The 13,725-nt window shown below is 37.9% G+C and overlaps 1 protein-coding gene across 2 annotated transcripts in view; it reads right to left on the reverse strand.

Moving 5' to 3' along the window:
* Positions 1-101: 101 nt before the first annotated feature.
* The window catches only part of LOC106955922 (diacylglycerol kinase iota-like), a 51,317-nt gene continuing 37,693 nt past the window's right edge, over positions 102-13,725 (reverse strand). Inside the window, exons 2-16 of one of the 2 annotated variants that reach the window (XM_015046373.1) lie at positions 13,340-13,448; positions 10,419-10,514; positions 8,769-8,840; positions 8,552-8,608; positions 8,400-8,465; positions 8,251-8,319; positions 7,336-7,452; positions 6,941-7,015; positions 5,737-5,832; positions 5,577-5,659; positions 4,044-4,104; positions 3,237-3,350; positions 1,271-1,396; positions 943-1,021; positions 102-648 (exon numbers count right to left, since the gene is read on the reverse strand). In XM_015046373.1, coding sequence (XP_014901859.1) covers positions 509-648; positions 943-1,021; positions 1,271-1,396; positions 3,237-3,350; positions 4,044-4,104; positions 5,577-5,659; positions 5,737-5,832; positions 6,941-7,015; positions 7,336-7,452; positions 8,251-8,319; positions 8,400-8,465; positions 8,552-8,608; positions 8,769-8,840; positions 10,419-10,514; positions 13,340-13,448 — 1,360 coding nt within the window. In that variant the 3' untranslated portion in view covers positions 102-508. Of the gene's footprint in view, positions 649-942; positions 1,022-1,270; positions 1,397-3,236; positions 3,351-4,043; positions 4,105-5,576; positions 5,660-5,736; positions 5,833-6,940; positions 7,016-7,335; positions 7,453-8,250; positions 8,320-8,399; positions 8,466-8,551; positions 8,609-8,768; positions 8,844-10,418; positions 10,515-13,339; positions 13,449-13,725 lie in introns of both variants that reach the window. The other variant, XM_015046372.1, reaches the window with a different exon arrangement.

Raw genomic sequence — 13,725 nt, forward strand, 5'->3', positions numbered from 1 at the left:
ACACACACACACACACATACACACACACACACACACACACACACACACACAGAGGCAGATAAACAGACAGAAGAAGCCAATCAAACAGAATTACAGTTCATTACATTTCCCTCATTAAAAAGAGATAACTCCTCTGTACGTTTCCGCTTCAACTGCCGCCCATCCTTTCTGACTTTCAGCTCATGTCTTGCAGAAAAAAGTCAGCTGGATGATTTTTGTTACATCTGTTCATCACTTTCAAGTTGATTTGAGCTCAATTCATCACCGGAAACAAAGCGGTATTCTGTGTGGTTTGTTTAGTTTTTCCTCAGAATGAAGGTCAGATGAATTATTGAGAGCGTGACATTTGTTTTGTGAGCGTTCTGGATGAATATTGCACAAGTCAGGCTGCTCATTATTGATAAATAACTTGGAAACTCCTTTCCCTTAAAGGCCAATGTTTAGCTGCTTTTGCGAGAAATCTCTCTTGATTTACTGTTCCTCATTCTGGCAGGGCGTGTGACGGTCATTAAAGCAGAATTACAGCAAACTGGAGGCAAATGTAAACTGTCCAGTCAAAGTTGGTTAACAGTTTGTCATGGAGGACACTTACGCCGGCGTAGAACATCTTGTTGCGGAAGCGACTGTTGAATTTCTCTGGGTTGGCCTCTGGACGAAAAACGGAGGAAAATTCAATCAACGTGTGCAGAAAACATGGAGAGTTCAGGGATTTAACATAACAATACAACAGAACCTTGATCAATTATTCACATCCCTTGAATATTAACACTTTGTGATGTTTTGGAAACAAACTACAGTGGGATTTAAACATGAAGAAGTGCGTTATCACGAAGTGTAAGTGGGGTTTTAAATGTTTTAGCACATCAATTTGACAAAAGTACATTGAAAATTAAAATCTGAAGGGGTGTGAATACTTTTGCGAAGGGAATTTGTGAAACAGACCTCTGGACTCGTGGAACTCCAGCGTGACGTGAGCGTCGAAGCCGAGGCTGAAGTAGTTGTTGAAAACATTCAGAGGGAGCTTAAAAGGAACAAAAAACATATTTAAATATCAATATGCAAACTTTTATAATTGGAAATTTGTGATAAAGTAAGAAAATAATTGGCCAGAGAGGTTCCGGTGCAACACATAATCAGTATTTACACATAAAATATGCAAAAATAAAAACATTTAGAAGAAAAAAAAAACATCTTTACAGATTCCTTGTTCTGAAAAACATGTTTAGGAATAAATCCAGGCCATTTTCTGGCTTGACCCTTGACCCCTGACCTTCTGAGTGCCTTCTTCTGGCTGTACCGCAGTTTTCTCCACCAGCAGGTTCCACCTGTCGAGCTGCACCACCGAACCGTCCTCAACGTGACACAAAACCTTCGACACGGGCTCGTCCGTGTAACCCTGCAGAGAAACAGAAACAACAGCAAGAAATCAGGTTTCTTCTCATCTGAATTCAAATTTAAATATGAAGTATGAATAAATGTCAGTTGTATCCCCAAGCAGAAAGAGCTACAAATGATTTAGCGTTCATTAAAGGCGTGCTACATTTAATTTAGGAAATAAAGTCTTTATTTTGTTTGCATCTTTTCTAATATCTTATAAGGTAAGCTGAAGTGCAAAATGTGCCAATTTTTTCTGATTTCCTCAAAGACACTCCGACTGCAGAGAGCTAAAAAGGAACAACCTCACTTTAACACAGACCTGCAGGAGCGATAAAGACGAGAGTATTAAACCAGACGTCTAAAAGAGGAAAGAAGAGAGGAGGAAATATGAAGAAAATGAAGCAAGGAGAGGATTAGGAAATGGGAAAAGATAAAAAAGAGACGAGGAGAAAGAACAGCAGTCAGTCGTGTGCAGAGGATGAAAAGGGCAGAGCTCTTCCACATATGGAAGCTAGAAATTGTCTCGGTCTAATCTTCTCTCGAAGCGTCAATCTCTCCGTGGATCAGAAGCATCTCAAAGTCATCTGGACATCCTCGCCGCGTCATTTCAGATCAAACAGCTTCGCTCTTACTGAGCTGAATCTTTAGAAATTAAACTCTGCTCATTAAAACTCATCTGTGCTGCTGAATAACACTTCCTAGTTGCTGACTAATATATCTACTTATGCAGAGAAATGGTCCATGTTTCGCCTCTCCTTTTGAGAAAGTATGAGAAACAAAGCACTGCTACGCTTCCAGTAGATTTATTAAAAAATTAAAAATAAAGGATGGAGTCTTTTAAGACTAACCAGTCCAACTGCAGAGACTGTCTCACCTGTACTGATATTCTGCATCAACCAAGAGGCTCAGAGTAACTTTGGAGGAGCTGCAGAGAGCCACAGCTCAGGTGTTGGAAGGAGATTTAGTGGAAGATTGACAAAAACTAAGTTTAACGAATGTTCTGGTCAGATTAAACCAAATTAAGCATTTTGAAGCGCCGTGTGTGGAGGAAAGCTATTACTGTACCCTGAACACATGGTGGTGGCAGCATCATGCTAAAGAAAGGATGTGTATACTTTCCCGTTGTAAAATTCAAGCATTTTCTAGACTTTTCCAGCATCTCAGTTTGGAGATAAAAACAAAACAAATTAACTAAAAAACATAGTTTAGCTTTGCTATTTTATGATATAATTTATCATTATTAATAATGTCTGTCTTTATGAAAATATCTGACTCAAACTGTAAATAGTTTCCAAATTTAGATTGAACCTTTTTATAAAATCGTGCTGTTAGAAAATCAAGAACTTTCCAAATCTAATTGAAACTCAAGTATTTTCAATGATTTGAACCACCTGTACAAACACTGTAAAATGGCTTAGTCAAAGTTCAGAAATCCAATTAGCGAACTGTGGGAAGAATACGTTTTGTTTTGTTTAACGTTCTTAAATTATTTTTGACTTATGGGGATTTCATTCAGAACATTTTGAAAGGAAACAGGTAAAATATCAACTGTAACTAAATCTTCTGAGCTCGATGTGTCAGCGGCTTTGAGGAGGTCAAACAGAGGTCAAGGCTTGAAATGCTCCGGAAGAGCGCTCAGACATCCTGGAATGTGGGTTCCCCAGGAACTCCCAGAGGCGTTGGAGACGCAAACACCTGATTTATTTTCAGAACGCGAGATAAAAACAGAAACGACTTCACTGCTGCTTGACAAACTTCACCTGCCGTGTTAAAAAAAATAAAAAAATCTCTGACGTAACTGGAGGATAAAATAAAATCCCGTCTGCAGTCTACTCTGCAACACAAGTCTGGAAACTCACCCCGCCCCAGTTGAGCGTCCTGGCGAGGTCATTTCCTGTTCCCAGAGGAAGTACAGCGACCGGAGGCTGGGGATTCATCTGCAGCTCATCGAGAGCGGAGAGGATCCACCCCACCTACGGACAGAGGTGGGCAGTAAATACCTACACTTAGTTACAGTCACTCAAGGAACTTTTTCTATAAAAAATTACTTTTAGTGTATTTTAATGCAAAAAATACACTAAAAGTCTAGTACTTTTTACAGTGGACACTCTACTCACTGTGAGTAATTTCACTAAATTAAGACAAAACAAAAAATGAATGAGATACAAACGCTTGGAATAACTTTACTTTGTTCTAACATACAGTATCTATTATTGACTGTAAGTATTACTTTATTATTTTATTTTATTTAATGTGTATAATTTTGTTGATGTCACTCATCAAAATGTAATGTTTGTTCAATTGTTGGTTGTATGGTATTTTATTTATAACTTTGTAATTTTGTGTTTTTGCTGTTAAGTAAATATTGTGATCTATTATTCTATCAATTATTCAGGCAATTAATTGACTAATTGGATAAAAGATGTAGATAAATTCTTCAGATTTTTTATTAAAACACTTCATTTTTATACAAGAATAGAAATGCATTAAAAGATGCAAATAGACCAGCAATTAATGTTAACGTTTTTACTTTTACTTGGGTAAAAATATGATAAAAACGATATTATTTCTGGATACTTTACCAACCTCTGTCTACGCAGAGGTAGAAATGCTCCAGGATCTTGGTAAACAATAAGAACTGGTTAAAAAAATGAACAGAGTCTTACTGTGCCGTCTCCACCGCAGGCCAGGATCCGCAGGTTTGGCACTTTGCGATACAATTCCAACCTGAGAATTGAAACAGCAGCTGGATGAGAGACGGCTGCAGAAATAAATGAATTCCTCTCCAGACTCAGGTAGGCCTGTCACGGTAACAAATTTTGCCGAGCAATTAATTAATTGTCTAAAAAATTATTGCGATAAACGATAATGTTGTTTCAAGACCTTTTGACACTGATTTAAAGGAAATGACTAATAATGCATGTGATTTCCTGCTATAGATAGATACACTTTATTTTCAAAAGAACACATAACACTGGAACTGATAAACTAAATTAACAAAACAACCAAAACAAAAATAAAATGGATTCTCAGTCTCCATTAACAAAAAACGTACTTGAATAAAAACTAAACAAAAAGCCAAAGTGGAAATAAATACTGCATTCAACCAAAAGAGTGCAGATTATGAAGTCTAAACTATATTGGCCTTCAGTAATCGCTAGATTTAAATAGAGCAGATGGACACATCCGACGTGATGCAGTAGTTCACACTACACGATTTTTTTGCCCCTATTTTCCCCTTATGACAATCTTAGATCGTTGGCCGCTCGTGATTTCGTAACCGATCATCCTGCAGTGTGTGGTGGGTTATGGTGGATCGTCGTTCTGCTCGATCTAAATCAGGGATTTCCCCCGACTGGAAGCATCAATGCAGCCAGTTGAATGTCACAGGTAGCCAATCAGAAAGCGCAGATTCTCCTCCTGCTTTCTGAGGTGAAATAACGAAGGGGAATCCCAAACAGCTGACACAGCGCAACTCAAAATCCAGTGGACATTGGAGATGATATGTGGAAACAACATTAATATTTATTCAACATTTCGTACAAAGAATATAGAAACGACAAGGGGAGGAACTGGAGCCAAATTGCTACCGCAGTTGATAAACCCGGTAGGTTTTCAGCTGTTCTTCGTTAACGTGACATAAATAGGTTATGATGATTTTCATTCAGTCAGGACTTTACGCTGACTCTAGCCACATGCATCACAGGTAGATTCTAGTAAAGCATTGATTAACCTGGTTTTAAAATGAATTAACTGGACTTGTAGCCCTTATTTTGTGGCTGGACACCACACGGCATGACGAACCCGATCAAACCGTTATACCTAGGATTTCTGTCAGGTTTTGAAAATGGGCCGACAGTCCGCCAACATCTCGTGTAGTGTGCGCTGGACATTACACTAAGGAAGAGCACCAGAGTTGAGCCTTTTTTCATTCAGTGTCATCAACAGAAAGAAAAAAAGAGGAAGAGATAATAAAACCGATAATTAAAATGAGGTCGATAGGTTTAATTTATTGTGCAATTAATTGATTTATTGTTTATCGCGACAGGCCTAGACTGAAAAACCTAAAATCCTGTCCAGCTGGTGTTTAAAACATACCACAGACTTCCAGGCATCTAATAAAAAAATCTGAATTAAAGCCACTGTTTCAGTGTAGGAGATTCAGATCTTTTTTCTAGAGATTAGAAACGATTACTCACGCTTCTCTTAGTCCACCTTGTGACAAGTCGAACACTTGTCTGGGGTTTAAGATCCACATGAACATGTGCAGCAGCTTGGCACCCTGCAGGTGCAGACGTATGAAACGATGAGGGCTAACAGCAGCGTGAGAGGATGAAAGGGGTAAAAAGATTCACCCACCTGGTTGCCTCCGCTCTTGGGATTGACAAAAACCAAGACGGGTTTCATGAGGGGAGAAGGAAGCGGTTTCAAAATGAACGGACGCCATTTAGAGTCCTGCAGACGGAGAGAAAAGTTTAAAAATAAAAGAAGTCCAGGCAGAGAGAATTCATTACATCTGGATTAAGAAAAAAAAACTTTAAAAGTTTCTATGGTTTCTTTTTCACCCTAATCAATAACTACATTTGTAAGACTATAACTTTTAAACATTTACATAAATACACGAGTGCTGCAACTAACGATTATTTTAGTTGTTGATTAATGTAGTCGTATTTTAAAAGTATGGTACTTTCTGCAGATTTTTTTTCAAGTAATATTAGAAATACATTGAAAGGTGCAAATAAACAATTATATTCCTTTATAAATTAAGAAAATAAAAATTTTATTGTCTATAATGCAATAACACAACCTTGCTGTAGTGAACATTTGATCATTTGTAGCAAAAATTCATCTGCAGATAAAAAAAATTGTCTAACATGAACACTTGAAAAAGTAAGACATTTTTCAATTAGCTAATTAATAACTGGGTAGCAAAACGTGCATAAAAAAAGATTTTATTTACATAATTTGAACCGAGTGAAGCTAAAACTGACCTAAAGAGTTCGAGTTAAAATGTATCTACAGACAGATAAGTTTGTTTTTATCTTAAATGTGAAACATAAATAAAATTTTGTTCAGTTTTTGATTACTTACCGTTACTGAGTGTGTTATTCTTCCAGTAAAAAAATGTTTTTTATTCTGTACACTCCAGGTAACGATTAATCAATTCCAAAATTAGTTTATTATTTTAATAATCAATTAATCACAATTAATCTGATTAATCACAATTAATCTGATTAATCACGAATAACACGATTAATCATTTCAGCCCTAAAATATGCAATGAAAGAGGAGAAAAAGTTAACTTTAAATAATTTAAAAACGTAAAACGAACATGTTTAAACCTGATGAAATTATATTTTAACATTAAATCTAAAACTAAATGGAGAAGATATGTGTGAGAATAAAGAAACTGATTTAAAAAGACATTAAATCTTTTTCCAAACTGAAATAAGATTTCAAACACTTGTTTCTGTGTCAACACACGCACTTTAAAACCATAAACACATTTTCTTTGCTTGTTTGCTAAAAGCCACTGGATCAATAGGAGCATTTTCTCACTCACTTCCAGTCCTTTCTTGCTCGCCCTACGTTTGAAAGACGTCCGTTTTTTCCTCCTGGCCGAGTTCTTCAGCGAGCTCTGGGACACGGAGAGTTCAGATGTTAGTTCGCTGTCACCGCATCCACGCTGACGCTGATTAGAAGAGCGATGAAGCATGCGACGTGTCTGCGGGAGACATTTTTCTGCGCTGGTGCGTGTGTGAGGGAGACTCAAACAGGGGCCTAAACTCAGGCTTCCCTCAGAGATCAGACGTACGTCGGATCACATCGCATCACACCCAGCAGCCTCCGACAGGCCGCTTTTCAAATTTAGCCCCAACGAGGTCGCTTTGCATCATCGTCACCGGATGACAGCGGGTGAACTTGATCAACTGCAGGGAAGGAGGGCCTCTTTCTCACCTGTGGTTTCCTGACTTTGATGATCCAGGAGGGAGGGACGATGACTCCGGCGTGGGCCCCCAGCGAACACGGCTCCTCGATCTGGTGCAGCATGAAGCACGTCACCTTGTTGTGGAACTGGAAGACAAACGGACGTTAGCTTTTATTCATCTCCAAGAAAAAAAAAACACATTTCATTTCAGTATTAGTCGAGTAGATCATCGTAATTGAATCTTAACACTTGCATGCATCACCTGCCTCAAGTCTGGAACAAATTGACATTAGCAAAGAACGACTTATTAAATTATTAGGGGTTGCTAGGCAACAGCACAGTGCCTGTCCATAGTGACTTAATAATCAGGAGGTTTTTCAAACGACTTGTCCAGGCACCAAAAAACATCAACTTATTGCCAAAAGGTGACCTGCTTCCTTGAACAGATTATATTTTTTGCACAAAATTATTCTTAGATTTGTTGTATTAGGGGGTTTTATCACTTTAAATCCAAAAAAACTGCTACTTTTGGGGTTTTTTTCACTCAACGTTTACACCTGTATGTGAAAGCAGCTGCAAACAGATGCCCAATTATACAAACATGCATCTTTGAAAAGCAGACATGGAGCCTCCTGCACAACAAACGAGAATGTAGCAAGTGGTTTCTGGATGGTAAGTCGACAACAAAGCACTTGTCTTTTGTACAGTAAAACCAGCTGGCCAATCGTTCTGGAGCTCAGTGTGGGTTGCTAGGTAACGGGCTGGGCTTTGCTAGGGTTGCTAGGTTACGGGCTGAGCTTTGCTAGGGTTGCTAGGTAACTTGCTGGGCTTTGAAGTAGGAATGTTCTTTAGGAACCGTAAATTTCACAACAGTGAGACCTATTGTTTCTCATCTACTTCATTTTTATTTAGTTTTGTTGAAGATGAATGATGAGTTTCCTTACCGCCTGTTTACACCAAGAACAACTGATGGCGATTATTTCTTTACTGTGGAAGAACTTCTGCTGAAAACTCTGAAAAAACAAACATTCACAGTGAGTTTTTGGTTCTTTATAAGGACCGCAGGAACAGTTCTGTGCGTTAGTGAGCCCACCTTCCCACACTGTTTACATTTCCCCTCCTGCCGCCGCCTGTGGACCCAGTGGTGTCTCAGTACGTTCTGTTGGCAGATATCGGCGCTCAGAGCTGCGATTCCTCATTTTTACAGCCACACACACACACATGTTGACATGAAGAAACACTCACGTCTCTGAGGCATCGGGACCCTCCCTCCTTGAAGGTCGGCTTGCATCTGAAGTTAATCTTAACAGAGACACAGACCACAGTCGTGAGTCTGAAAGCATTCATCTGCAGCTCGACAGAATTTGAAGGGAACAAGATTGGATTGAATTTAATTCAAAGGAAATAAACGTCGGCCTTGAAGGATGAGCAGCTGAAGCGTGTTGGTGTTTGAGAGCCGCACCTTTTCTAGCTGCTCTATGCAGCCGGTGTGGACTACTATCTTGCAGGCGGCGCATTTCCTCCTGGGGGCCGACTTCTTAAAGGAAACACAGGGAGCACAGAGCAGAGTGAGACACAAAGCTGCTGAAAATACGAGCAGCGAGGAAAAAACGAGTCATTTATCACCTGGTAAAACACAAACACTTCAGATGTAAGAGGGCAAGTCGCCTTCATGAACTGGTACTGCACGGCTACATTAAAAGCATTTTTACTCTAGTTTCCAATGTAAATATCTCACTGCACTTGAAATAAGACAAAACTAACTTTCAAGAAACTTTTCAGCAAAAAATAAAAGTCATTAATTTCTTACTATTAATAAAAAACACACTAAGTTATTGGTGAAATAAACCACCGGAGGAATTAGACACTTTTAACTCATAATAAGGGAAAAATATCTTGCTTTACTGGCAGATTATTTCACTTATTAGTACAGTTTGATCAGGAATTATAGATTTAAAATAATGTTGGAAACATTTTGTCTTATTTCAAGAAACTAGACTAAAAATACTTAAGACTTTGTCTGCTAAATATTAAACTTTTAATAATCATACTTGTTTCTCTCTTTTTAATTGCATAATAAACAGAACAGTTTATTTTATGGTTTATTGTTACACAGGAACAAAACACGTCTGAGTTTTAATTTAGAAAACTTTGTGGTCAATGATGCCAAAAGTTTGGACACCACTGCTTTAGCTGCTTTTCTAAACAACTACAAACATACCTGAGGACATTTTCCCACCATAACCTGTTAAAATTGCTGCACATTTAAAAGAAGGATAGTTTCAGTTTTCATCTGATTTAACTAATTTAACCCACAAAGACAAATCCACCTGGACGTCAGAGAAATCTCACAGCGAGCCGCAGCGTTTCCTTCTAAACATACTGTAATTACCGAGCTGTTGTGAACGCTCACATGTGTCATTATTTTATTGTGAAAAGTGAAGGTTGTTTCTCTGCTCTTTATGCTAATAGCTGCTATTCTCTGCTGGAGGACAGAGTTCACAAGGCCTACAATTTAAACGTGTTGTTGAACCTCTCAGCAGGAATGTTTCACCACTGTCACTGATGTGAGTGAAAATTAAACCATTAAACAGTCAGAAGTATTTGTAGTACTTTATTTTAAGAGCTGTGCATAAGGCTGACGTAACACCTGCCACAAACACGAAGGAGTCTTCAAAATGTTTAAGACTGTTGTAATGAAGGTAAATAGTGACGCTTATGCACAGCCCTTCAGATAAAGTGTTAACTTTAATTCAAACAAAATACATTTCTTTCTCCGTCTTTGTTCGGATCATAAAAATATTTAAATCAAATCTCAGACGTTCTGTTCTGCTGCAAAAAGTAAAACTGCAATAAGGATAAAACAGTTGTTTAAGCTCAGAGCAGATTTAATATTCATGAATTCCCAGCATTAGTATTCAGTTCAGACGGTTTCAAAGTTGAAATTATTTATAATTCAGTGAGCGTGGAATGTTTTTTTTTGTTTTTGTTTTTTTTTAAGAAAAAGAGGCGGCTAACGGACCAGACAGCAGCAGAAATATGATCCTAGGAGAAGCACCTGCTTCTTTGTTCCCGTTTCCCTCCTGCAGAGACGTGATCAGTCTCTACTCACCGCAGTCTTCAGGAGACACGCGTCCTCCCCGAGGTAGCACAGCTCTCCCGAACAACTCGTCTCCGTCCATAAGTGATCTCCGTTCCCTGCGTTTTCCTGCAGGAGGAGAAGAGAGAGGGCTGAATTATCACTTAATAAGGCGCCGCGCTCCGTCTGCACGTCTCCATCTTTAAGTGATTGTTGTTCGGTCGTATATAAAACTGCTCAGAAACACTCGGAGGAGATTACGGCCAGTAAGTGTGTCGAGTGCATAAACGCTGCTGCTGCTGCTGAGTAGGTGGGTAATCCACGGCGTCTGGAAATCTGAGGTGTTAATGAAAACACTCAGGAAGTAGCGGCTAACGTCCAGCACTCAGAGAGCAGCTCTGTATGAACATATGATGGCGGGAATTTAACAGAAAAAATCCCAGAGGAGTTAAAAAGTAGACGTCCAAGGAGCAGCAAAAGCAAATGAGGTGGATTAGCAGAGCATGGCAACAACTGGACATTTTACTGTGAAATATTGTCTCTGTTGTCTGCATACTGAGCTGTTAGCATGTCCTGACAGTCATGACTCTGTCAAACAACAAGTCTTCAGTCAGAAGCTTCTGCTATTCTGACTGCTACTGGAGAGCCTTCCTGCCCACAGATGATACGAGTAACAAAAACATTTATTGTCCCTTTAAAGTATTTTTAATTGAATTTGAACTGAAAAGTCCTTGTTGGTTGAAGAGAGGGTTGCAACTAATCGATTAATCGATTAAAAACATATACACATTCTGCTTATTTTTTAAGACGTTTTTACACAATTATAGAAAAAAACTAATTAAAAGATGCAAATAAACGACTCAGTTTCTTTTATTAAAGAAGAAAATAAACATTTTATTGTCTAAAATGCAATAGCAGCATTCATTTAGTGAAAGCATCTGTGTCGGGCTGATCTGTTGAACATTTTTTGGATTTGCTGATTAATAATTGGAGAGCAACGTTGCTAAATGGGAGACATTTATTTATTTTATTTTTTTAAACATAATTTTAACCAGGTGAAGCTAAAACTGCCATTTGAGGAATTTTGGGTAAAACATATTTACAAAGTTTTTTTTTTTTGTTTTTTTTTAAATCCTAACAGCAAAATGTATTATTTTTTTATTTTTTTTTTACAGTTTTGACAAATGGTCTTTTTTACGACAGTTAATGATTAATCGATTAATAAATCAATTCATTATAATTATTCTAATCTATCGTTTATGTTCTTTGAAAAATGAATTAAATTAGTTGTCTGCATATTTGAATGAATTTCTAATATTATATAAAAAAAGAGGTTAGAATGAAAAATTACCTAAATATGCCAATTTGTTTAACCCAATAAATTGATTAACCATTGGAAGAAAAAAAAATTGAGGACAAAAAATAAATAATTAAAAAAAAATCAACTCTTTTATGGAATAGATGTAAAATATCTCTGACTACAGCTGCTTCCAAGAAAATAAAATTTGACCAATTCTTCACCGCTGTAAGTCGTGTCCCATAAAGCTGCTCAATCAGTTTCAGTGATTATATTAAAAGGTAATTATATGTATGTATTGTTATGTAACTGTGTGTGTGTGTGTGTGTGTGTGTGTGTGTGTGTGTGTGTGTGAGTGTGTGTGCATCATGCAGGGATTTAAAGGTCAGTGAGGATGTGCTGAAGCGTCTCTGCAGGACGCTCCATGTGAGCCCATAACAGTTTACACATTCTCATCAATAATAAAGCACTTTGTATTTACAGTTCATTAATGATATGCAACGCCTTGAGAGCTGAATTACTCACTGCAGAACATATTTTAAAATGGAATTCCACCTTCAATTCTTATATTACTTGGGGGAAATTTGTTTCCTGAAGTCACCAAAGAGAGAAATTCCTTTATTTTTAATAGTTCAGTCAGGAAGGGACAAATACGAGTAAAACTCTAGGAATCCGTCATGGAGTTTGTGGCGTTTTCATCCTCCAGCATCACTGGAGCATTTTAGATATTCATGCTTTATTTTGTCCAAATTTCTGAAACTTTTAATCAACAATCAGTCACTTTGTTTCACTAAGGAGGAAGTAAAACACTGTAAAACATTTGAGCCTCATTTAGTTGTGTCTACTATCTTCTACTCTCTAAGTCAAATAAATTTAGCCAGTTTTAGATTTTGAACACAAATGTGTGAGTTCGTGAAAGATAAACTTACAGTAAAAAGTTTATCTATTAATTTTGTCAGACCTCCAAGAGTCTAGAGCTTTAAAAGAAGTGAAAGAAGAGAAAGGCAGGAGTGGGAACTATTTCCCAGAATGCTTAGTGGCATGTTGTTTCATTGATATCAATTATAGAAAATATGATTTCAGACCAGATTTAACAGCTTTAAATTGTAATATGACAAAACCTTGTGATTACTGCCATCACACCTCCTCCTGCAGATCCACACGCTTCAGGTTTTAGAGCGTCGTCTTTGCAGGAAGTGAAAGGTAAGGGGATTTACCTGGAACTAAAAATACCAGCTCAAACTTTTTGTTGACTTTTGGAAGGTTTAATGTGTTGTTTCGAGTACTTTCCGTTGCCTCTTGACATTTTTTCGTTTTAAAGCAGCTTTGCAGCGTCGTGATTCATGTTTTGTAAATAAAATCCATTAAACTCTGGAAAAAGAAACAGATGCTGGAAAAGTCATATGTTGAGAAACGGTGACAGGTAAAACTTTCTCTCCCACGCTGCTTACACATCGTCCTACATTATTAATAAAGAAGAGGAGAGAAACCGCTGGGGTTTTTTTTTTTGTCTCCACAGAAACATAATGCTGATAAAATGAGATTGTAAATGTCAGGCAGTGACTCAGAGGAGAAACTTAAACCTAGACAAGCTTTTTGCACAATTAACAGAATAAATGCATGTCACTAAGCAGATTTGTGATGCTGAGCGTCTGACCGTCCAGTCCACGCAGGTTCGCAGATCCTTGTTTGGTCCGTTGGACGCCGGAGGGAGCGAAGGCTGAGGCGGGCCGAGGTAATGGAGGCCTGATCTGGAGATGGCTTTCCTGCATTCAAGAAGGAAAAAAAAAAAAAAAACACAAGAAAACACTTTAAAATATCATCATTTTTATAATAATAATAATAAAGAGAAAAGCTGCAGTGGTGACAATGCAGAAGTGAACAGTCACGCTCGCATAATGACACAGAGTGGATGAATAACTGTGAGAACTCGGTTTCAGCGTGATTAAGTCCGTAAATTATTTATTCATAATTTTCCGGCTCAGCTGCAGATATTTGTTTGAGGCGGACTGGGAACAGCTTGGTGGAGCCACTGCCAGCAGC

Source organism: Poecilia latipinna, unplaced genomic scaffold, assembly GCF_001443285.1.
Source record: "Poecilia latipinna isolate Pla-1442-1.1 unplaced genomic scaffold, P_latipinna-1.0 Scaffold777, whole genome shotgun sequence".
In the NCBI taxonomy this organism is placed as follows: domain Eukaryota; kingdom Metazoa; phylum Chordata; class Actinopteri; order Cyprinodontiformes; family Poeciliidae; genus Poecilia; species Poecilia latipinna.